The sequence below is a fragment of the Oncorhynchus mykiss genome, chromosome 15 (assembly GCF_013265735.2).
Source record: "Oncorhynchus mykiss isolate Arlee chromosome 15, USDA_OmykA_1.1, whole genome shotgun sequence".
In the NCBI taxonomy this organism is placed as follows: Eukaryota; Metazoa; Chordata; class Actinopteri; order Salmoniformes; family Salmonidae; genus Oncorhynchus; species Oncorhynchus mykiss.
In genome coordinates this window covers 23,386,756-23,412,577 of record NC_048579.1, presented here as the reverse complement: position 1 = coordinate 23,412,577, position 25,822 = coordinate 23,386,756, and the positions used below count along the sequence as shown (strand labels likewise).

The 25,822-nt window shown below is 44.6% G+C and overlaps 2 protein-coding genes across 6 annotated transcripts in view; one reads left to right on the top strand and one right to left on the bottom strand.

Annotated features, from left to right (window-relative positions):
- Positions 1–12,813, top strand: part of LOC110489831 (AVL9 homolog (S. cerevisiase)) — a 41,628-nt gene extending 28,815 nt beyond the window's left edge. For all 5 annotated transcript variants that reach the window (XM_036944097.1, XM_036944095.1, XM_036944096.1 and 2 more), the window contains exons 15-16: positions 10,724–10,812; positions 11,044–12,813. In XM_036944097.1, coding sequence (XP_036799992.1) covers positions 10,724–10,812; positions 11,044–11,174 — 220 coding nt within the window. In that variant the 3' untranslated portion in view covers positions 11,175–12,813. The remainder of the gene's footprint in view (positions 1–10,723; positions 10,813–11,043) is intronic.
- A 713-nt stretch (positions 12,814–13,526) lies between these two features.
- On the bottom strand, positions 13,527–25,042 carry LOC110510445 (kelch repeat and BTB domain-containing protein 2). Its single transcript, XM_036944099.1, has 5 exons — positions 24,372–25,042; positions 20,527–21,409; positions 17,166–17,331; positions 16,663–16,896; positions 13,527–16,396 (listed from the first exon to the last, which is right to left on the bottom strand). The coding sequence occupies exons 2-5, from the start codon at positions 20,697–20,699 to the stop codon at positions 15,068–15,070; spliced, it is 1,902 nt and encodes a 633-aa protein (XP_036799994.1). The 5' UTR covers positions 20,700–21,409; positions 24,372–25,042; the 3' UTR covers positions 13,527–15,067.
- Between the last annotated feature and the right edge of the window lie 780 nt (positions 25,043–25,822).

The following is a 25,822-nucleotide window of genomic DNA, read 5'->3' as shown; positions in this document are numbered from 1 at the left end:
CATCTCTGGAGAGACCTGAAAATAGCTGTGCAGCAATGCTTCCCATCCAACCTGACAGAGCTTGAGAGGATCTGCAGAGAAGAATGTAAGAAACTCGCCAAATACAGGTGCAAGGCTTGTAGCGTCATACCTAAGAAGACTCCAGCCTCTAATCGCTGCTAAGGTGCTTCAACAAAGTACTGAGTAAAGGGTCTGAATGCTTATGTGATATTTCAGTTTTTTATTATTTTTTATTAATTTGCTTAACTTTCTAAAAACCTGTTTTTGCTTTGTCATTATAGGGTATTGTGTGTAGATTGAGGGAATAAAAAAAATAAAAAAAAATTAGAATTAGGCTGTAACGTAAGAAAATGTGGAAAAAGTAAAGCGGACTGAATACTTGCCGTATGTTTGTGGCAAATCCAATACAACACATTACCAAGTACCACTCCCCATATATTCAAGCATAGTGATGGCTGCATCATGTTATGGGTATGCTTGTAATTGTTAAAGACTGGTGAGTTTTGCAGAATAAAAAAATAGATGGAATGGAACTAAGCACTGGCAAAATCCTAGAGGAAAACGTGGTTCAGTTTGCTTTCCACCAGACACTGGGAAATGAATTCACCTTTCAGCAGGACAATAACCTAAAACACAAGGCCAAATCTACACTGGAGTTGCTTACCAAGAAGACAGTGAATGTTGCTGAGTGGTCGAGTTACACTTTTTACTTAAATCTACTTGAAACTCTACGGCAAGACCTGAAAATGGTTGTCTAGTAATGATTAACAACCAACTTGACAGAGCTTGAAGAATTTTGAAAATAATAATGGGCAAATGTGGCACAATGCAGGTGTTCAAAGCTCTTAGAAAGCCAGAAAGACTCACAGCTGTAATCGCTGCCAAAGATGCTTTTACAAAGTATTGACTCCGGTGTGAATATTTATGTAAATGTGATATTTCTGTATTTCATTTGAAATACATTTATCAAAATGTTCTAAAAACATATTTTCAATTTGTCGTTATGGGGTATTGTGTGTAGATTGATGATAAAAAATGAATGCGATCCATTCTGAATTCAGGCTGTAACACAACAAAATGTGTAAGTCAAGGGGTATGAAAACTTTCTGAAGGCACTAGTTGCTATGTTTCACTGCAGTCACACTATTTCATAGAGTACTAAGCTACTAATTGCTGTTCCCTGCTTGTGATGGTAATAAAGAAAGACACCAGGTCTCTTATTTAACTCTCTACATTAATGATGAGAGGTTCATTCTCAAAAACCCTTGCTGGCTGTCTTTTTTGGGGGGGGGGGGGGGGGGGGGGGGGGTGGTTACGTTACAGAAAGTGCAGAGGAAATGTGATCCCGCCGTATGCTGACTGTCCCAGGTCCTTATCTCCAACCCTGCCTCTAAGGTTACATTCCATACTCCTCCCAAATGGCACCCTACTCCCTAAATAGTGCACATAAGGAATAGGATGCTATTTGGGACACAGGCTACGTGTCTTCATCCGTATTGATAGCTTTATGGTGAGAACATGGGGAGATCTGCTTGGTGGAGATCTGCATGTGACAAATAAAGTTTGATTTGATAGTGTAACTCACACAATGAAGCGGTTGCATATATAGGCCAACTTTCCAAAGGAATGGAAAAGCATGCCTTTTGTACGGTGAATTTTCCATAGGACGCTGGTCAAAAGTAGGGCACTATGTAGGGAATAGCGTGCCATTTGGCATGCAGTCAAGGTGCTGAAGGGGAGTATGGGTGTTACACCCCCTGCATGGTAATCTCTGGATATAGCAGGCTGGATGTAGAGTCAGAAACTACGTCCCAAATCGCTCCATATTCCCTATAAAGTGCACTACTTTTAACCAGGCCCCTAGGCGTGCGCTATGTAGGGAATATGGGACTCACCCGTCGGACAAGGAATTTGGCAGTTGGCCATGTAAGCTCTTAAGGAATAAATGAAACTCATTTCCTGCTTCATTCACTTTGTATAAGAGCAGCCTGGGTTCCTTTCTACACAGGAACACTGTGGTATTCAGCATGTCTCACGGTGTGTGTGTGTGTGTGTGTGTGTGTGTGTGACTCTACTTCCCTCCCACTGTGACTGTCTTATGTGAAAGTGTCAGGTGTTTAATGACATTTGTGTGAGGCTTCCCTCTCGTCACTGACAGATGGACAAAATAAAACCGAGGGTACTGTTCAGTAGGGCAAAACGTACCAAAAATGTTTTACCCGTTCTTATTGGACCAATTCCAGGTAGTACCATCCCATTTCATTCTGTTTCGAAACATCTCGTCCCATACTGAATTTTCGTGTGCCCTAATTGGTCAGTGGAGCCGTCAGTCATCAGGGCCCCCCAGTCAGACCCCGTCCACCAGTCAGCCAGCTTCCTTGTTTCCCTCATCACTCAATGACAGTGGAACTCTCTTTCTCTCTCTTTTCCCCTCTTTCCTCTCTCCCTGCATCAATAAACATGGAGTCTAGGGGGGTGGTAGGGGTGTAAGGGCTTTGTATTCAGGTCTTTGGGTAGGCTAGAAGGGTGGTCAACAAAGAGCGGGAGAAACTGAGTTATTTTCTTTCCTCTTGGTCCTGTCACTCAGTTTCACCTCACACAATGACCAGTCTTTGTCCTAACCAGGTCCTTGCTGGCTTCTTTCCTCATACCCCTCACTATTTTACACTCTCTCTCTGAAAACGAGAAAACAAATCTGCTTGACGTCCTGGTGAGAGAGAGTGGTGAATATTGCGTCTGTATTATACTGTTAGGTTCATCACAGCTCTCCTATTCATCTGTTATCTCTTGTTGCCAACAACGAGCGCTCCACTCATAGAGAGACAGAGATGTGTTTTTGAAAACAAAGCCACGTGACTGCATGACTTTGTGCCGGCCCTGCAGCAAGCAGAGCGGAGTCCATGGCTGGCTGCCGACCGTTGCCGTGCCAACAGACGGTTGCGTTTCAAATGGCAACCTATTCCCTCTACAGTGCAGTACTTTTTGACCAGGGGCCATAGGGCTATGTAGGGAATAGGGTGCCATTTGGGACATAAAGGGGGATCTGTTTTATTGTGAGCGGGCTGGGCTGGACCTACATGGCTGTTTATTTGGGTCAGGCAGTGAAGGTTGGGCCTGTCTGTGTGGTCGGGCCGGTGTCCGAGCTCAGACACTGGATTGGTGTCACTCTGTCGCCCAGGCTCCTAGCAACCACCACTGGAGGCTATGGAGGTAAATGGGGTCTGGTGTCCTGTCCTGTGTGCAACAGCAACAAGGCTGTGGTTTGTCACTGACGTTCACAGTCTGTGGTGCTGCAGAGACTGGGACAGAGATGGAGTGTGTCTCCCAAATGCTACCCTGTTCCCTACATGGTGGACTACACAAGCACATGCACTCACATACCCACACCGAACACACACAGATACACTATATAAACAAAAGTATGTGGACACCCCCTTCAAGTTAGTGAATTTGGCTATTTCAGCCACACCCATTACTGACAGGTGTATAAAATCGTGCACACAGCCATGCAATCTCCATAGACAAACATTGGCAGTAGAATGGCCTTACTGAAGAGCTCAGTGACTTTCAACGTGGCACCGACATAGGATGCCACCTTTCCAACAAGTCAGTAAGTCAAATGTATGCCCTGCTAGACTAGCTGCACCGGTCAACTGTAAGTGATGTTATTGTTAAGTGGTCCTCGGTTGCAACACTCACTACCGAGTGCCAAATTGCCTCTGGAAGCAACGTCAGCACAACAGCTGTTCGTCAGGAGCATTTGTTCTGCGCGGCCGCGCACGCGTGCAGCTTAGCGGGAACATTGGTCACTTGTATTCCCAAAACGGATTTGAAAAACCAAACTGATTTGGGCATTAAGGCCTGCAGTGTGAACAAGGCTTCAGTACAGAAGTCCATTCTCTTCAGCTGTACTGTGACTGTATCCTGTACATAGTGTACTGTGACTGTATCCTGTACGTAGTGTACTGTGACTGTATCCTGTATGTAGTGTACTGTGACTGTATCCTGTACATAGTGTACTGTGACTGTATCCTGTACGTAGTGTACTGTGACTGTATCCTGTATGTAGTGTACTGTGACTGTATCCTGTACATAGTGTACTGTGACTGTATCCTGTACATAGTGTACTGTGACTGTATCCTGTATGTAGTGTACTGTGACTGTACGTAGTGTACTGTGACTGTATGTAGTGTACTGTGACTGTATCCTGTACGTAGTGTACTGTGACTGTACATAGTGTACTGTGACTGTATCCTGTACATAGCGTACTGTAACTGTACTTAGTGTACTGTAACTGTATGTAGTGTACTTAGTGTACTGTAACTGTATGTAGTGTACTTAGTGTACTGTAACTGTATGTAGTGTACATAGTGTACTGTAACTGTATCCTGTACATAGTGTACTGTGACTGTATCCTGTACATAGTGTACTGTAACTGTACGTAGTGAACTGTAACTGTACGTAGTGTACTGTGACTGTATCCTGTACATAGTGAACTGTAACTGTATGTAGTGTACTGTGACTGTATCCTGTACGTAGTGTACTGTATCCTGTACGTAGTGTACTGTATCCTGTACGTAGTGTACTGTAACTGTACATAGTGTACTGTGACTGTATCCTGTACGTAGTGTACTGTATCCTGTACGTAGTGTACTGTATCCTGTACGTAGTGTACTGTAACTGTACATAGTGTACTGTGACTGTATCCTGTACGTAGTGTACTGTAACTGTACGTAGTGTACTGTAACTGTACGTAGTGTACTGTGACTGTACGCAGTGTACTGTAACTGTATGTAATGCACTGTGACTCTATCCTGTACATAGTGTACTGTGACTGTATCCTGTACATAGTGTACTGTAACTGTACGTAGTGTACTGTAACTGTACGTAGTGTACTGTGACTGTACGCAGTGTACTGTAACTGTATGTAATGCACTGTGACTCTATCCTGTACATAGTGTACTGTGACTGTATCCTGTACATAGTGTACTGTAACTTTACGTAGTGTACTGTGACTGTATCCTGTACGTAGTCTACTGTAACTGTACGTAGTGTACTGTAACTGTACCTAGTGTACTGTGACTGTACGCAGTGTACTGTAACTGTATGTAATGCACTGTGACTCTATCCTGTACATAGTGTACTGTGACTGTATCCTGTACATAGTGTACTGTAACTGTACGTAGTGTACTGTAACTGTACGTAGTGTACTGTGACTGTACGCAGTGTACTGTAACTGTATGTAATGCACTGTGACTCTATCCTGTACATAGTGTACTGTGACTGTATCCTGTACATAGTGTACTGTAACTTTACGTAGTGTACTGTGACTGTATCCTGTACGTAGTGTGCTGTAACTGTACATAGTGTACTGTGACTGTATCCTGTACGTAGTGTGCTGTGACTGTATCCTGTACGTAGTGTGCTGTGACTGTATCCTGTACGTAGTGTACTGTATCCTGTACGTAGTGTACTGTATCCTGTACGTAGTGTACTGTAACTGTATCCTGTACGTAGTGTACTGTAACTATGTAGTGTACTGTGACTGTATCCTGTACATAGTGTACTGTAACTGTATCCTGTACATAGTGTACTGTAACTGTATCCTGTACATAGTGTACTGTGACTGTGTACTGTGACTGTATCCTGTACGTAGTGTACTGTGACTGTACGTAGTGAACTGTAACTATGTAGTGTACTGTGACTGTATCCTGTACGTAGTGTACTGTAACTGTACATAGTGTACTGTAACTGTACATAGTGTACTGTGACTGTATCCTGTACGTAGTGTACTGTAACTGTACGTAGTGTACTGTAACTGTACGTAGTGTACTGTAACTGTACGTAGTGTACTGTGACTGTACGCAGTGTACTGTAACTGTATGTAATGCACTGTGACTCTATCCTGTACATAGTGTACTGTGACTGTATCCTGTACATAGTGTACTGTAACTTTACGTAGTGTACTGTGACTGTATCCTGTACGTAGTGTGCTGTGACTGTATCCTGTACGTAGTGTACTGTATCCTGTACGTAGTGTACTGTATCCTGTACGTAGTGTACTGTAACTGTATCCTGTACGTAGTGTACTGTAACTATGTAGTGTACTGTGACTGTATCCTGTACATAGTGTACTGTAACTGTATCCTGTACATAGTGTACTGTAACTGTATCCTGTACATAGTGTACTGTGACTGTGTACTGTGACTGTATCCTGTACGTAGTGTACTGTGACTGTACGTAGTGAACTGTAACTATGTAGTGTAATGTGACTGTATCCGGTACGTAGTGTACTGTAACTGTATGTAGTGTACTGTGACTGTATCCTGTACGTAGTGTACAGTAACTGTACGTAGTCTACTGTGACTGTATCCTGTACGTAGTGTACAGTAACTGTACGTAGTGTACTGTGACTGTATCCTGTACATAGCGTACTGTAACTGTACGTAGTGTACTGTGACTGTATCCTGTACATAGTGTACTGTAACTGTACGTAGTGTACTGTGACTGTATCCTGTACATAGCGTACTGTAACTGTACGTAGTGTACTGTGACTGTATCCTGTACATAGCGTACTGTAACTGTACGTAGTGTACTGTGACTGTATCCTGTACGTAGTGTACTGTGACTCTATCCTGTACATAGTGTACTGTGACTGTATCCTGTACATAGTGTACTGTAACTGTACGTAGTGTTCTGTGACTGTACGCAGTGTACTGTAACTATCCTGTACATAGTGTACTGTGACTGTATCCTGTATGTAGTGTACTGTAACTGTATCCTGTACGTAGTGTACTGTATCCTGTACCAAGTGTACTGTGACTGTACGTAGTGTACTGTGACTGTACGTAGTGTACTTTGACTGTACGTAGTGTACTGTATCCTGTGCGTAGTGTACTGTATCCTGTACGTAGTGTACTGTAACTGTATCCTGTACATTGTGTACTGTAACTGTATCCTGTACATAGTGTACTGTGACTGTATCCTGTACGTAGTGTACTGTAACTGTACGTAGTGTACTGTAACTGTATCCTGTACATAGTGTACTGTGACTGTATCCTGTACGTAGTGTACTGTGACTGTATCCTGTACATAGTGTACTGTAACTGTACATAGTGTACTGTGACTGTACGTAGTGTACTGTGACTGTACGTAGTGTACTGTAACTGTACGTAGTGTACTGTAACTGTACGTAGTGTACTGTAACTGTACGTAGTGTACTGTGACTGTACGTAGTGTACTGTATCCTGTACGTAGTGTACTGTAACTGTACGTAGTGTACTGTAACTGTACGTAGTGTACTGTAACTGTACGTAGTGTACTGTGACTGTACGTAGTGTACTGTATCCTGTACGTAGTGTACTGTGACTGTACGTAGTGTACTGTATACTGTGACTGTACGTAGTGTACTGTATACTGTATCCTGTACGTAGTGTACTGTGACTGTATCCTTTGCGTAGTGTACTGTGACTGTATCCTGTACGTAGTGTACTGTAACTGTATCCTGTACGTAGTGTACTGTGACTGTATCCTGTACGTAGTGTACTGTAACTGTACATAGTGTACTGTAACTGTACATAGTGTACTGTGACTGTATCCTGTACGTAGTGTACTGTAACTGTACGTAGTGTACTGTAACTGTACGTAGTGTACTGTGACTGTACGCAGTGTACTGTAACTGTATGTAATGCACTGTGACTCTATCCTGTACATAGTGTACTGTGACTGTATCCTGTACATAGTGTACTGTAACTTTACGTAGTGTACTGTGACTGTATCCTGTACGTAGTGTGCTGTGACTGTATCCTGTACGTAGTGTACTGTATCCTGTACGTAGTGTACTGTATCCTGTACGTAGTGTACTGTAACTGTATCCTGTACGTAGTGTACTGTAACTATGTAGTGTACTGTGACTGTATCCTGTACATAGTGTACTGTGACTGTATCCTGTACATAGTGTACTGTAACTGTATCCTGTACATAGTGTACTGTAACTGTATCCTGTACATAGTGTACTGTGACTGTGTACTGTGACTGTATCCTGTACGTAGTGTACTGTGACTGTACGTAGTGAACTGTAACTATGTAGTGTAATGTGACTGTATCCGGTACGTAGTGTACTGTAACTGTATGTAGTGTACTGTGACTGTATCCTGTACGTAGTGTACAGTAACTGTACGTAGTCTACTGTGACTGTATCCTGTACGTAGTGTACAGTAACTGTACGTAGTGTACTGTGACTGTATCCTGTACATAGCGTACTGTAACTGTACGTAGTGTACTGTGACTGTATCCTGTACATAGTGTACTGTAACTGTACGTAGTGTACTGTGACTGTATCCTGTACATAGCGTACTGTAACTGTACGTAGTGTACTGTGACTGTATCCTGTACATAGCGTACTGTAACTGTACGTAGTGTACTGTGACTGTATCCTGTACGTAGTGTACTGTGACTCTATCCTGTACATAGTGTACTGTGACTGTATCCTGTACATAGTGTACTGTAACTGTACGTAGTGTTCTGTGACTGTACGCAGTGTACTGTAACTATCCTGTACATAGTGTACTGTGACTGTATCCTGTATGTAGTGTACTGTAACTGTATCCTGTACGTAGTGTACTGTATCCTGTACCAAGTGTACTGTGACTGTACGTAGTGTACTGTGACTGTACGTAGTGTACTTTGACTGTACGTAGTGTACTGTATCCTGTGCGTAGTGTACTGTATCCTGTACGTAGTGTACTGTAACTGTACGTAGTGTACTATTACTGTATCCTGTACGTAGTGTACTGTGACTGTATCCTGTACGTAGTGTACTGTAACTGTACGTAGTGTACTGTAACTGTATCCTGTACATTGTGTACTGTAACTGTATCCTGTACATAGTGTACTGTGACTGTATCCTGTACGTAGTGTACTGTAACTGTATCCTGTACATAGTGTACTGTGACTGTATCCTGTACGTAGTGTACTGTGACTGTATCCTGTACATAGTGTACTGTAACTGTACATAGTGTACTGTGACTGTACGTAGTGTACTGTGACTGTACGTAGTGTACTGTAACTGTACGTAGTGTACTGTAACTGTACGTAGTGTACTGTAACTGTACGTAGTGTACTGTGACTGTACGTAGTGTACTGTATCCTGTACGTAGTGTACTGTAACTGTACGTAGTGTACTGTAACTGTACGTAGTGTACTGTAACTGTACGTAGTGTACTGTGACTGTACGTAGTGTACTGTATCCTGTACGTAGTGTACTGTGACTGTACGTAGTGTACTGTATACTGTGACTGTACGTAGTGTACTGTATACTGTATCCTGTACGTAGTGTACTGTGACTGTATCCTTTGCGTAGTGTACTGTGACTGTATCCTGTACGTAGTGTACTGTAACTGTATCCTGTACGTAGTGTACTGTGACTGTATCCTGTACGTAGTGTACTGTATACTGTATCCTGTACGTAGTGTACTGTATCCTGTACGTAGTGTACTGTGACTGTATCCTGTACGTAGTGTACTGTATCCTGTACGTAGTGTACTGTGACTGTATCCTGTACGTAGTGTACTGTATCCTGTACGTAGTGTACTGTGACTGTATCCTGTACGTAGTGTACTGTGACTGTATCCTGTACGTAGTGTACTGTGACTGTGTACTGTGACTGTATCCTTTACGTAGTGTACTGTAACTGTATCCTGTACGTAGTGTACTGTATCCTTTACGTAGTGTACTGTAACTGTATCCTGTACGTAGTGTACTGTGACTGTATCCTGTACGTAGTGTACTGTAACTGTGTACTGTGACTGTATCCTTTACGTAGTGTACTGTAACTGTATCCTGTACGTAGTGTACTGTGACTGTATCCTTTACGTAGTGTACTGTAACTGTATCCTTCACGTAGTGTGCTGTAACTGTATCCTGTACGTAGTGTACTGTGACTGTATCCTGTACATAGTGTACTGTGACTGTATCCTGTACGTAGTGTACTGTAACTGTGTACTGTGACTGTATCCTGTACGTAGTGTGCTGTGACTGTATCCTGTACGTAGTGTACTGTGACTGACGGTATCCTGTACAGTATGTAGTGTAGGAGTCCCTTGGTGCTAGTGCCAACCATAAGAGGTGCCAGGTAGGGAGGGGCTCACAAAGGGCACTGATGTTGATGCCGGAGTCACGGGACACCACAGCTGAATTCCAAATAGACCCCTAGTCCCTAGATCTGAGAGGATTGGATAGGTCTAAGCAATATAGCGAAAACCTTCTACCTAGCCAATCAGAAGGCAAGGTGAAGCTAGGTATTGCAGTAATGCTATCTATCCTCTTGTCACCGAGGTTAGTAAGAAGGGAATGCTTATATCTATCCAATCATTTGACCAGGACTACTGACCCTCTTGGGACTGTAATGTGTGTGTTGACATCTGGGTGATTTTAAAAAGAGACAGCCAGGCTGGATTTATTTGTGTGTATGTTGTGAAATTTACCCGGGACAACAAGCGGACACTCTCTGGCTGCTCTAGTCTCAGGTTGGCTTGGTTTGGATACTTAGATTCGACCACCGGTGACAGTAACTCTCTCTCTACTTCCGCAGAGTTATGCAGTACTATACTACAACAGGTTGTAGAAACATTTTAGTTGAGAAATGTGTCACTGCTACCCAGGGTTTCTTTCTGGTTGGTCGTGACTGAATAGCCCTTTTTTCTTTTCTCTCGCTGAATTTCAGCTCGGTGCAGAACAGCGAACGGGGGAAGAAAATTGGAGCAGCTGTGATCACCACCAGTCGAAGTGTCGTGCAGACCGGGAAGGCAGTAGGTGAGACCGACAGTCAGTCTCTCTAACCAACCTTTTCCCCAGACTCAAATTAAGCCACCTGTGAAGGATTTGTAGTCCAGGAAACTGGCCTTCAAAAATAGTCCACAGAGTACTGCTAACTAACATTCACTCCCGGATGGCTTTGTTTTCATCAATTAATTTCTAAGAAATGTATTGTTCAGTACAGAACTGTATATCTTATCCACAATCCCTCCTGTCTCCATCCTCCAGGTCAGTCGGTGGGTGGAGTGTTAACCAGTGCAAAGTCAGCCATGTCGTCCTGGTTCTCTACATTGGCCCAGCCTGCTATTTTAGCCACTCCCGCAGCCTCCCCTGAGCCTCAGTCACCTACCGAGCCTTGACCACCTTCATGCCTCCTAACCTAGCCTTAGCCTCTGTCACGGGCTTTAGCCAACATGAGTTAAGCCTAGGAGCTGAGGATACCCTAACCCCTCCAACGGTCCTTCCCCGAGTGTCTTCTCAATTCATCTTTCCTTGATTCCCCACATCCTTTCTCCTGAGCTCCTTCTCAAACCCTATTGGAGAAGGTCAGAGGGGAGGGATCTTGGACAGTGACCTCCAATACAGTTGAGGAGGTGAGGAGACAGGATGCGACGTGACACACTCCTCCTCTCCCTTTTCCTTTCAGAACCAGCTAGTTACAGAAGGAACCGGGGTCAGGTGGGCAGGATAGGTTGATTTTTGTGTTTGGGGAAAGGTTTTATTTTATGAAGGATTTGTTTCAGGCCTCTGATGGGATACCACAATGCAGCAGAGGGATCCAGGTCTTTGTTTGTAAATGATTCCCTATGTAGTTCACAACTTTTGACCAGGGCCCATAAGGTACTGGTGATAAGTAGTGTACTAGGAATAGATGCCATTTAGGATGTAACCCTGGTCTGCAGTACCCTCTCCCCTCCATCCCCAGGTTACAACTGCTCCAGCATGGAGGACAGACGAGAGGAATAGCCACTTGTGCTAAACAGACCGACAGAGATATGCTCAGAGCTTCAGATTTCAGTGTGTTTTTCTGTGTGGTGGAAGACCTTTTGTGTTTTATCCAAACTATATTCCAACAAGGTGTATACTGTATATACTATACTGACAGTGTGAAACCAGTGCATTGCTGGCTGGAAGCTGTGTTACTGTAAATTAGTAAGGTGCTGGGCCAGGGCAAACAACCTATGTGCTTGTCCCAAATGGAACCCTTACCATAGTGCACTACTTTTGACCGGTCCCTAGTCTATAGTAGTGCACTATAAAGAGAAGAGGGTGCCATTTGGAACATTTACTGTTGTCATTCCTGCTTTTTATCTTTTTCCTCATGTCCGCACTATACATGTAATAGAACTTTTATAAAGATGGTTGTTGTATAGTTTGTTGGACTTGTACATAAGTGATTTCCTTCTGTCTCGACTGGAACCAATCTCTACTTTTGACTAAGGCTCTTTAAACCTATTCCCTAGAAAGTGCACTACCAAAACATAGGAAATATTATATTTCTATGTACTCTCTTAGCCTATACTTGTTACTTTGAGATGATTACAGTACTTTCCCCCCCAACTGTTTGTATTGAAGTTGTTTAACATTTAGGCACAGATCCATATTTAGAAAATAAGTGTGTATATATTTATCTTTGAGATCTGGGACTGTATCCACTAAAAGTTGGAGTAAGAGTGCTGATCTAGGATCCCATATAACCTTATCAATTACGATCTAAAAGGCCAAACTGATCCTAAATCAGCACTTGTACTCAGACGTTTAGACATGGGCCCAGGTCCAATTTTTAAACTGTAATAACATCTTTGCCGGCTGTCTGAACCATCATCTCCTTGATTTCCTGTTTTGACTTTAACTAAAGTCTGTATGCTTCATTTGTTGAACTCTGAAAATCACATTAAGTATGCAATTTTTTTTTCACCTGACATATTTAGTGTTTTGAAAATATTCTAAATTGTGAAGTTAATTTATGCTGCATTAAATATAAGACATGCAAATCTACTTTCTCATAGCTTCTGTACTTAACAGCTGAAAATCAGCCTGATCTTTACTGCTTCAGTACCTAAAAAAAAAAAGTGCTTTCCATAAGCTTATAGCAAAAAGTACTACGAGATTTAAAAAGTATTTCTGTAAGCTTCTGTTAAAGAGAGCGAGATTCATGGTCTGGTCATACTGTATGTAGGTCAGCCAAACAAAAGACCGTAGAGGGGGTGTACCAGGACATGTGGTAGCAGGCGCAGGGTCTACCGGACAAAAACAGGCTGCAGCCACGTGCCTCAGTTCAATAACATCGCATGCACACGCGAACCCAGGGACCTCACGGATGACTTTCAGATTATCAGCTCAAAAGCTATGGGTGGGGAGGGGGAGGAGGCAGAGCAGTAGAGGGATGTTTGTTTGGCTTCAGCAGCTGTCCCAAATGGCACCCTAGTCCCTGTATGGAATAGGTTGCCATTTGTGAAGCAACCAGCTCCAGTTATAGCTATTCAGAGGTGGTACCGACAGGGCTTCTGTGGATGCCTTTTAGGTCAGGCAACGAATGGGACAAAACTATTTTAAGCAGGCATAATAGGTCCCATGGTTGTATAACTAACTGAAAATGTAAATAGGCTAAATCTAATTGTGAGCAGACTGGATTAACAGGTACAAACATGTTTAAAACAAAACCAAGCATGCGTCAACCAATGTGAAAATAACAAGTCATTGTTTTCGAGAACGTTTTGGTATGTTTTTTAATAAATTAACGTTCATTCAAAATACAGTGCCAAAGGAACATGATGCAGCCAAACATGCTAGTAAGGTTTGTCATGAAGCACCTGTGCTCATGTTTAAGGTAGGAACCATGAAGCAGCTCCGTCCGCTCCTTCCCTCCCATACCACCCTCCAGTCGTTCTCCACTACCGCTAGTGGTTGCCTGGACAATTTCCATAGCAACAGCACTGGGCCAGCCCTCCTTCCCAGACCCAATCAGCAGCAAGATTCCTCAGTATTTCACACAAGAAAATAATCTGATGGGGGGTGGATACCTAAACACAATCACACTACAGTAATGTCTGATTTAAAATAAAAAAAATACTAATACAAAATAGAACCTGGTTGTTTTCCCCCACACTAAAAGTTTATTTTTTAAACATGAAAAATATATATTTTTATATATATTTCAGCAGCTTAGGGGGAATGTATTATATATTTTTTTAAATGCATGAGCCCAAAAATCTATAGTTGATGAGAGTATTGAGATAGCGTGAAGGAGGCGTGTGTTGTTGCAGAGACCCGCGCTTGTCAAAAATAAAATAAGAGCCGGCATAAAACCTCCCATCACGACGATGAGATGGCGGTTGGTTAGGGTGAGCTCCGTTCTGTAAACCGCTGGCTGGCTCTGTGGAAGACCTGTGTCCAGAGAGATTGACTAAGGATGCCTCCCAAATGGAACCCTATATAGGATGCTACTTTTGGCAAGAGCGCCACAGTGCCAGCTTAACAAGCCTATGGTGGCCCTTTGCGCCCTGGTCAAAAGTAGGGAGTCAGGTGCCATTTGGGGGACACAGCCTAAGAGACAGGCAGGCTTGAGTGGTGTTAGTGTGAGCAGGGGACTAGAGGAATGAGGGGAGAGGCAGGGAGTTGCGTGTCTGTAGCAGAGGTAAAGAAAAAGAAAAAAACAGGTAGTGACTGGACCTGCAGTCACCACCTAGAACCCCCCCCCCCCCCCAACACTTGGCCCTGTATGTTCCTATACTAGGAGCATCCAAAATGGCACCCTATTACCTATTTAGTGCACTACTTAGGGAATAGGGTACCATATGGCTGAGACACAGGCCACGTGTCCCTAGGAGAGATGGATGTGGGTTTACAACAGTGGTGATAGAAAGAGGTGGAGACCAGGAGGATTTTGGTACAGTTTTTCCAAGGAGCTTTTCGCCAGTAAGTGCATCATCACAAATCAGTCAACTTTCAATTATCACATTGTAGAAACAGTATAACAGACTTGAAGTTGCAACAGACAAAAAAAAACAAATCTACTTTTCCCATATTACTTTAGTTTCTCTCCTATATTTTCAATGTCTGAGGCTTTGTATAAGCTTGTTTGTCAGCAACAGCCAGCCAGCAGAACAGCCTTGTAGCGCTCAGATCCCTTTGGAACAGACATCAAACCTACCCCTCTGGCTTTCAGGTCAATCCCTCGACACGTCACACCCAGAGTTCAGAGGGCAATTCGGGGACTCCGTTTGGGGGCAGAGAGGTGGAAGGTTAAGAGCTATATGTGAGGGAGGGAGACCATCTCCCCGTCCACCTCAAACTCCTCAGCCCCGTCGGGGGAAAACAGGTAGGTGGGTGGTTTCCACGGGGATTCTTCCAGACAGGATGGGTATAGCTTCCCCACGGCGCAGCGGAAGTCCTTCCCCAGGTCCCAGAGCACGCGCTCAGACACGGGCTGCTTGAGGTACCAGCGGTCCAGCTCCAGGTCGTACTGGTAGATGGCGTACTTGGCGCGCTCGTTCATGTGAGTCTCCCGCATGAAGATGCACAGAGCGCCAAGGAGCACCACGGCCCGCACGCACGGGTCCGAGTAGCGCTTGGCAGGGATGTTGGCGGCCAGGCGCCACTCGTTCTTGCCGACGTCGTAGATCTCCACGGTGACGGAGGAACCGTCGATGGTGCTGGTGGGCATGCGGACGCCCGAGTTGGAGACAACGTGGAGCCCCCCAATGTAGAAGATGAGGTCACCAAAGGTGGCAGCGGAGGCGAAGCAGCGACTTGTCTTCCTCATGGCCATCTCTACCCAGGTGTCAGCGCGAGGGAAGTAGCAGTACATGAGGTCATGGGTCATCACGTAGATACAGTCGTGGGCTGCTACGGACGTGGTCCAGTTCCAGGCGCAAGGGAGGGGGCTCATCATAGCCCACTCGTCTTTCTCACAGTCATAGCGTTCTACGGTACGTTTATTTAGCTCCCCGCCTACGTTGTCCCCCCCGATGGCGTAGATGTAACCCTCGCAGTAGACCAGAGAGGGCTTGATGCGGGCACACAGCATGGGCGTCTTAGGCACCCAAGCATTCTGCTGGGCGTCAAACCAGAAGAAGCTATCCACTGAGCGGAACACTGCCTGTTGCTTGCCGCCGCTTTTCCCGTGGTTGGCGATAGAGTTCTTCAGCGGGATTTGCCCGCCGGCAATGAACACGTCGTTGTCGGGTGTGACGAGCGTCCCAACCTTCTGGAGGTCGCCGGGCGGATTGCTGAGCTTGTAGACCTTCTCGGCCTGCGGGCTGTAACACACCACCGTGTGGTTGGGGCCCGCCATCACCTGACCCATGTCAGATGGCCACTCTGACGTGGCCTCCATGAAGATGAGCATCTCCTCCTTTGTCATGCCAAGGCGGGGTTTGAAGAACTTGGGCATGGACTTGTAGAGGCCCTGCACTACGACAGACTTGTCGTTAGGCGGTAGGCCCTGGAACCAGGCACGCTGAGTCACCTCGGAGAGAGCGTCGATGCGGATCTGGCTGAGAACTGAGGACAAGTACTGGGACCTAGCCTCCATGTTATACTCCAGCCACAGCATGGCAGCCTCCCTCACCGTCTCCTCCTAAGATAATATTTAAACATCAAACATACTACATTGTGACAACACCATGGGTATCAGTTTTACAAGCAGTCATTTTGCGTAGCCAGAAGCCGTATTCTTATCCCCTAGGGGTAATTTGCTTTACAGCTCAGGGATAAGAAATACACAGAACCAACATTAAGACGAAGTAAAAAATAAAAAAATATTAAAAGTATACATACCGGTAGGAATATTTCTAAGTACGTAGAAAGTACATTAGGTACGTATAACCAGAGAAGTGTACCCACCTTCTCTACGTTGAGGTTGTCTGAGCACAGCACGTCGACCAGCAACTCATGGGACAGCTGTAGGAAGGCCTCCTGACGGTAGACCACGGGGAACTTGTGTTCCACCATGCGCTTGGCGCTCTGCTTCAGCTCCACACAGGAGAACAGATCCCCGATGCTCAGCATCCGGACACAGTTGTCTGCATGGATCTTCTTCACCAGGTAGTCCCTGCACTGCAGTAGCACATCCTCTACCTAGACAGGTGGGGGGGGGGTATTATAGAGAAATAGCTACAGCTTGAAAAACATCAAGATCAACATTGTGATTATATTACTAAGAGTCACAACTCAATTAGGCATATACACACACATCCAGGAATGTCCACTGATCAGAAATAGGAGGGTCAGTGATGTGATGAGACTCATGAAGACAGACAGGGCACTTCTACCTCTGTAGATCAGTAGAGTAATGTTGAGACCCAGAATGGGGGGGGGGGGGGGGGGAATAGGAGACTGGACCACACCTGTAGGAAGCAGGCGGTCTCATAGAGTGGCTCCACAGTGCTGTCATTGATAGCCAGGTTGCCTGTATAGGCGTAGGTGATGATGATCTGGAGAGTGGCAGGGTCCACGTTCTTCAGGTGAACATTAGTCTGTTTACTCTCAGACAGACCACTCATAAACATTGCCCTGGAGAGGGAGAAAACAGGGGTCAGTACTCAGACAGCTCATCAAAATGTTGTTAATTTCAAAATTGTTGACGTCAGCTATTTCACATCTTCATTAAAAGCAGTAGTTTGCTGCTATGGGCGAAGTAACGCATTTGTATTGTGACAGATACGGAGCGTGACATATTAGACAGTCATCTACAACAGGGTTTCTCAAACTTGGTCCTGAGGCCCCCTCTGGGTCCATGCGTTTTTTTCCCCCTAGCACTACACAGCTATATTCAAATAACCAACTCATCATCAAGCTTTGGTTATTTGAATCAGCTGTGTAGTGCTAGGGCAAAAAAACGTGGGAGGCCTTGGACGAGTTTAGGATTGATCTACAACATCCGTTTATCTGACTGGGGATCCAGCATAAAACAATCAGAGGTAGGTAACAGACTTCCAACAACCCCAGTTGGACTTCTCAGGCACTAGACCCAGTGACCAGAACACAGCATGCTCCCTCCACGCTGTGGCTCAACCACACACCAGCCAGCTTAGCATACCCAGCCCTCTCAATATCCCCCCGCCTCCAGGCCATCCTGACACCAACACAGCTGTCTGTGACACCGCCTTTCTCCTTTAAAAAAACATGTCACCAAAACCTGTGAGTTTATGCTGCTTTGCAGCAGGGCCCTGGGCTGGATATTACACAACCTTGCAAGCATCCTGTCACTAGCTTACCCCTCCCACATGCCCCCCCCCCCCCCCCCCCAACCCAGCTCTGCTTGCCTGCGTGACAAGAGTTCCCTTACTAATATAAGTACGCCAGAGCCCCCCCCCCCCGGGCCCCTTTAACTGCAGCAAGGAGGGTAAAAGGGAGGAGAGCCAGAGAGTGCCAAGAGGAAGAGAAGGGACACCTCCTGGGGGGGGGGGGGGGGGGGGGGGGCAGAATGCGTCAAGAGCAAGAGAATGGATACCTCTGTGAACCCAAGAGGGGAACTGCTTTGCATGTTGTCACCGGATACCGAGTGGTGTGCGTGGGAATCGGTGAGGACGAATAGGTGGGTGTGAGGAGAGCAGCCAGTAAATGTGTCTGCTGGATCTTTACTAGGAACGTCTGTTCAAAAGACTAGGCTACATAAGCTCTAGTCATGTATATATAGTACCAGTCAAACGTGTGGCATTTCTTTACTTGTACTATTTGACATTGTAGAATAGTGAAGCCATCAAAACTATGAAACGTATGGAATCATGTAGTAACCAAAAAAAGTGTTATTTTAGATTCTTCAAAGTAGCCACCCTTTGCCTTGATGACAGCTTTGCACACTTGTCATTCTCTCAACCAGCTTAACCTGGAATGCTTTTCCAGCAGTCTTGAAAGAGAACCCACATATGCTGAGCACTGGTTGGCTGCTTTTCCTTCACTCTGCAGTCCAACTCATCCCAAACCATCTCAATTAGGTTTAGGTCAGGTGATTATGGAGGCCAGGTCATCTGATGCAGCACTCCATCTTGATCAAATAGCCCATACACAGCCTGGAGTTGTGTTGGGTCATTGTCCTGTTGAAATTAAATTATAGTCCCACTAAGCGCAAACCAGATGGGATGGCGTATCGCTGCAGAATGCTGTGGTAACCATGCTGGTTAAGTGTGCCTTGAATTTTAAATAAATCACAGACAGTGTCAGAAGCTAAGCACCCCCACACCACCTCCATGCTTCATGGTGGGAACTTCACGTGGAGATCATCCGTTCACCTACTCTGCGTCTCACAAAGACACAGTCGGTGTAACCAAAAATCTCAAATTTGGATTCAGACTGACATGACAGATTTCCACCAGTCTATTGTCCACTGCTCGTGTTTCTTGGCCCAAGCAAGTCTTCTTATTGCAGTCCTTTAGTAGTGGTTTCTTTACAGCAATTTGACCATGAAGGCCTGATTCACGCAGTTTCTTACCTAGAGGTCAACCGATTAATCTGCCTTTTTGGACACCGATTACATTGCAATCCATGAGGAAACTTGGTGGCAGGCTGACCACCTGTTGTGCGAGCGCAGCGTCAAAAGGACCTTGTGGCTGCAATGAGGCAAGGTAATGTGCTAGATGGCTTTAAACTTATAAAAAAATCAATCTACACAGTTTATGATATTACTAGATTAACTAGCTTGTCCTGCGTTGAATATAAATCAATGTGGTGTCTGGGGTTGCCCAGGCATCATCTCCTCTGCAGTGCTGCACTTCAGCTATGTAATGTTGTGCTTCTTAATGAGCCCCCTGGGCCTACCTTCTCTTGAGCCACAGACTCAAGTTGAGTCATTCTACTACCACCAAATAGTGATTAATAACTGACAAACAGAAGTAGGGTCTGACATTTAAGGGACAAACAGTAACATCTCTATATTTCTTAAAACAAAACACTTTTTGACCACGGTTGTGTCCCAAATGGCACCCTATTCCCTATGGTGCCTGGTCAAAAGAAAGGCAATAAAAGAAGGAATAGGGTACCATTTGAAACGCACACTATACCTTCAGGGAGAACATGGTACGTGTAGCCTAATCCTAAGAGTGTCAGACTAATGCTTGTCATGTTTCCAACATAGGTGAATACTGGAAAGCAAAATGTAGACCTAAATCAACCATTTCACAGTTCCATCTCCCCAAAACACACATTCTACAGTAAGCCCAGGAGTGAGTCACAAATGGCACCTTGTTCCTTACGTAGTAAGAAGTGCACTATATAGGGAATAGGGTTCCATTTCAGACAGGCCAGGAGTGACTTAGTGGGTTCCCAAACAGGCTTGCTCAGGCAGGTCGAGGGCTAGGTCTACATCATAGGCACAAGCTGCTGAACTGTAGTACTTGTACGTAACATTCTGCTGAACAGAACAGTCCAGAAGACTCCACAGTGACTCACCTGAAATAGCAGCTACATGTGACCAAGACCATCTTGTGACAGTAGAGTGCACTACTAGGGCCTATGGTGCACTCAATGTAGTGCACTCAATGTAGTGCACTCAATGTAGTGCACTCAATGTAGTGCACTCAATGTAGTGCACTCAATGTAGTGCACTCAATGTAGTGCACTCAATGTAGTGCACTCAATGTAGTCCACTCAATGTAGTGCACTCAATGTAGTCCACTCAATGTAGTGCACTCAATGTAGTGCACTCAATGTAGTGCACTCAATGTAGTGCACTCCGCAGGTAACAGCGGCCAGCAAACGGCGTTAACTCACCTGAAATAGGAGCTACATGTGGCCAGGACCATCTTGTGACATGGGAACTCGTTGTCCTCCACCAGCAGCACCACGTCAGTCAGTAACTTCTGCTCATAGAAGAAGTTGAGCTGCTCCAGCAGGGAGACCGCGTAGTCCATGTTAACTGGCCTGCGCTCACTGAGATCCGACATGGTTGCATCCCATGAATCGCGCCCCAGTTTCAGCAGTTCAAGCAGCCGGTAAAAGAACCGGGCTCCAAAACCAAATGGGGGGGGGATAAATGACCTAAAAGCTACTGCAGACTCCTACAGAAAGAGACCCCTCTGCTTTGTGATGACTGATGTCGGCAGGCAGACAGCGGTGATGACTCAAAACCAACCCGGGGGGGGGGAATGTGCGAGAATAAATCAAAGTGACAACAGGGTACAGAGACCCCTCTGCTTTGTGACACCACCGTTGGCTGATGTCGGCAGGGCAGAACAGAGGTGTTGACCAAAACAATACGCAGTGTCCCAGGACCAGGATAAAGACCTCTGCAGCAAAAAAAAATAAAGTAGCAACTCCTTCTGTTCCTATGTTATGGAAGAGAAGACAGGATGCAGGGTGATCAAAATCAGGTTGGTTCCCCTCTTAGTGTTAATTAAGAGTGACGCAGGAAGTTACCCTCCAACTGGGCTCTCTGTCTAAGTCCTTGGTGTGGTCTCTAGAGCCAAAAACCAGTCAGTGCTGGTGCTTCAATGACGGCTGTGTTTGTTCTTCGTTGCTCTGTATAGCCCAGATAGACCGGTCTCTCTCAGAGCAGACAAGACAGGCAGGCACAGGGGACTGGATGGAGGTAGTGGGGACAGGAGATGCAGACTGGCTGTGGTGGTGATAGTGATGCAGCTAAATCAGTGCTGGGCTGAAACACAGAACAGAACAAATCAATAAAACCACTTTCCATAGATCAGATCAGGCCCAGGACACAGAAAACAGGGCTGCTCCCTATGTAGAGCACTTAACCAGGGGCCCATGAGAAGCTGTTCAAAAATAGTGCACTATGTAGGGGATAGGATGCATCAAACAAACGGCCGATAACAGTCTAGGGGAGGGATTCAGGACAGATAGACAATAACATGTTGTTCCCAACAATTCTGTGTATAAATACTTCCGGTTAACATATTAATCTCCTCACTTACAACATTTTCCAGAGATATGCTACGGAACATTAAGTGCATAGCAGGCCTAATACTTCATCCAATAACAGAGAATCTGCTTTTCAGGCAGACAGTCTCCTCCTCCCCACCATTCTCCTCACTCCCTGCCTGTCAGATCAGCCCACATCACCAATCCCTTCCACATGAGAAAAGTGCATCGTCAACAATCTGGTCTCCCCTGGCAGGTCCCCCCATCACTGGTGCCGCTTGGAGAGACTCATTGCACTCACTGACAGCCAGACGGACTGTCTGTCAAGCAATTAAAATGGGAGAGACCCTGATAAAACCAACTGTCAGATTAATTTGTTGGTAACAGGGCACTACATAAAAAGTCTACTTAAAAATCAAGACACAGAACATGCTTTTGGCTGTGACTTCAGAGCTGTAAGCTACCGCCACTCATTGTGTGTGTCCCAAATGACACCATATTCCCTACATTGGTCAAAAGTAGTGCACTACTTTTGACTAGAGTCCTATGGGTCCAGGTCAAAAGTAATCTCAGAAATAAGGAATATGGTTCCATTTGGGACCCATCCATAATCATATCCTGGATGACTTCAGCCTCCCATCTCTGGCATGTTGCCATGCTATCAAAGCAATCCATCCCATTGGCTTTAAGTCGTGTAGCTTACATTATATGCAGTCCTACCAACGCCAAACTAAGGGCAATTGGTGACAGAAATAACAATTTAGCCAGGTTAACCACATGGGTGGCTACATGTGAAAGGCAAAAGATTATCAGGCCTTCAATAAGTGAAGTAGTTGAATTACAACCGTTGTTATCGGTTATTTCTCCACTCTGGGACATGGTTGGAGATTAGTCATTAAGAACATGGCCACAGCAGTCTGTTAAATAACCCTTTTAGCCCATGCGTTGATGATAGCCAATTTGTCCATCCATTGACATAGCAAGCTACCTACGTCAATCTTGAAAGGCAACAGTGTGAAGTAAGCATTCTTCTAAGATCAACAAATTAACATGGACCTGTACATACAGTCCCGAGCTGGCAACATTGGTGACCACACACCAAAACACTGTACTACTATTACTAGGCTGATGACGTTAGCCATCTCACTTCACTTGCCAATGGGTGAGTTATTTTTAATGGCCCAGTGCCCCAGGTGGGCAGAGTTCACACATTTTAGACCATTCCATCAGTCCTTAGAGTGTCTATGGTACTTTCATATACTTTTTAACCAGGAGTTCTGAAAGTAGCACTGACGAGCCAGAAGTGATCCCTGAAATTGCGTACTAAACCACAAGTGTGTAGATATTTGCACCATGTTATTGCTCTCTCTCTCTCTGCTGTGTATGCATCTTACTATAGGCCACTTAAATGGCGAGGGGATGAAGCTCATTGGCGACAAGTCGAATTGCTAGGGGCTGGCTCACAGGTGAAAAATAGAGCAGCACAGCTTCTAGAAAACAGTTGTTTTCAAATTAGGGATCCTGTGGCTAATTGAAGACAGACAGTAGTTTCAGAGCATGTGTTTAAGTGAAATCTCTAACCATCTGGTGCACCAGCCATGCAAAACGAACTGGCCCAATGATTTGTGTTTTATGCTCTCCTCACAACAACATGGGACATAAAGCTAGCTAACCTAAATATGACTTACTTTCACCTGTGTACTGATAGACATTTTATTGTTGGTAGCTAATTGCCTGACTATTGTTAGCCAACTAGCTAGTGGTTGGTTAGCAAACTCATCTAACGTTAGCATAGCCAGCTAACAGGTGCCATCAGTAATCTATAGAGAGCAATAGTAATGGCGTCTTTTTGTAGGCACTAACTCTACCATGGCTGATTGGCCAAAGCCTATGGGGAAATAAATAGGATTTTGGGATAATGACCGAAAATAAATTGTGGTAAACACAGGCTTAGGAGATATACAATTTGTTCTATAAGAACCTTCAGCTTACGTCACTTGGTGAATTTTGAAACATTCGTATAATCAAAAAACGTAACGACTTCCTAATTCATAAAGGGCATGTTGACTGCTATTATACCATAGAACAAAACGTATAAGAACTCCTAAGCCTGTGTTAACATCTGACCTTGTTTTCGACGTTTATGCAACAAAAAAAAACATTAATTTCCCCCATAGGAATGGCTGAACATGAGAGGTAACTCATTTCCGGTTTTTAGGACTACAAGATGACAATCTATTGACTTTAGAGCGCTGAAAATTCTTAACGGTTACCAAATTATTTGTGGGAGTTCTAGAAAACTGGGCAATAATTAAAATGCATAGCCAGCTAGTAGTTGTGTGACTAATGTTAGCTATGTTAACTATCTGTATTACAGGACATCCTTACTGCTAGGCCACATTACGTTACGGTCACCTAGTAGTAAAAAAAAAGAGCTAGAAGTTGATTGGCTAACCTGGTGACTAATTCCATGGTGATAATTCAAATTCACACACTTAGCTAAATTAGTTCAACTGGTTAGCTAGTTAATGTTATCACGTTACCGTTACTTTGTCGGTGTTAGCTAGCTAAACATTCTGGCTAGGTTAGCAAGCTAGCGTTAGTTGGCTGGGTTACTGCCCAATTTTCAAGCTAGCTACTTCCCAGACCCCCCCCCCCCCCCCCATCCAAAACATGGATAAGCAAGCCAGGCCTTCAGTGGATGTGGTGACTGATGACAGACTAGTTAGCTTACTCACCTTTCTTTTCGAACCATTTATCCCAAATTAGACTTGAAAGCTTGATTGCCGGATCCCACACAGTCTAATCGCTGCAACTATTAGCTATTGTCTACAGTAATGTTAGCTTGATCATACATCAACAAAGGCGGCAGTTGCGCGTCCCTTCCGGGTACTTTTTGCCCGGACTCGGGAATGAACGTTACTCCCACACATATATCCTGCCAACCAAATTACTCAGCTACCTAACTATAGTGATGAGGTAGTTCCGTATAGTTTCTCATAGACCTAGCTAAGCAAGCAGGTAAATAACAATATCCAAAGTAAGCAAGCAACGTAGCGCTAGCTAGGAAGGGTTAGCATTTGCTAAGCTCGTTAGCTAGCTTTTAGACGTCGGCGTTAACTAGACTGTGAGCTGGCTAACAAGCAACCGTTACATTACTAGAATGAGCTAGCTATGCATGTATGTATGGCTGTTAAGATATTAAACAAACATATTTCCTTACACTAGCTAATTTAAGGCAATATGCAATAATCGATGCCGACCGGTCTTTTCTTGCTATTACAGAAAGTATCTAGCTCCGGAAGCCGAATTTACACAATTAAGGCCGCGAGAGGCAACCAGCAAGAAACCTTTCTCGACAACGCAGGCGCCGCGCAAGACAACAGGGGCCAAATGAGGATACTGGGCACGCGCCCAAAAATCGTCTCAGTTAGGGGATTATATTAATGCTCCGGACATGCCCCGGGTTAGCGTTGATTGCATTCGATTTGGAACCGGGACATCCCGGGCGTGAGCCAGGTGTCCTGTGCGGGCGACGGCAAAGTCGGCTTAAAACAACAGTGACATAGGTTAAAGAGGCAGTGCAGTTAAAAACGTATTTTCCTATTTTTTTAATGATATATCCACACTATGAGGTTGATAACACTGAATTTGTGAAAATTATGATAATGACATTTTTGTGTAAGAAGGAAAAATGCCTGGAATTTCATGTAGGTGGGATGGACCTTCTGGCCCACATCATTAGTCACAATATGATCTGAAAGTACTCAGACCCTTGACCCTTTCCACATGTTGTTACTTTACAGCCTTATTGTAAAATTGATTAAACAGATGTAAAAAATATATATATACTCAAATATCACATTTACATAATTATTCAGACCATTTACTTAGTACTTTGTTGAAGCACCTTTGGCAGCAATTACAGACTTAAATCTTCTTGGATATGACGCTACAAGCTTGGTACACCTGTATTTGGGGAGTTTCTTCCATTGTCCTCTGCAGATATGCAAAATTGTCTATGCACTTATTGATGAAGCTGGTGACTGATGTGGTATACTCTTCAATGCCATCGAATATTCCAGTCTGTGCTAGCAAAACAGTCCTGTAGCTTAGCATCCACGTCATCAGACCACTTCCTTAATGAGCCAGTCACTAGTACTTTCTGCTTGAGTTTTTGCTTGTTTTT

Bases quoted from the DNA above. Each gene is read 5' to 3' on its own strand.
- LOC110510445 (XM_036944099.1), bottom strand. From the start codon at position 20,699: ATGTCGGATCTCAGTGAGCGCAGGCCAGTTAACATGGACTACGCGGTC. The intron at 16,897-17,165 runs GTGTGGTCCAGT...CCACCTGTCTAG, and splicing joins AGACCGCCTGCTTCCTACAG to GTAGAGGATGTGCTACTGCA. The intron at 16,397-16,662 runs GTGGGTACACTT...ATATTATCTTAG, and splicing joins ACAACCTCAACGTAGAGAAG to GAGGAGACGGTGAGGGAGGC.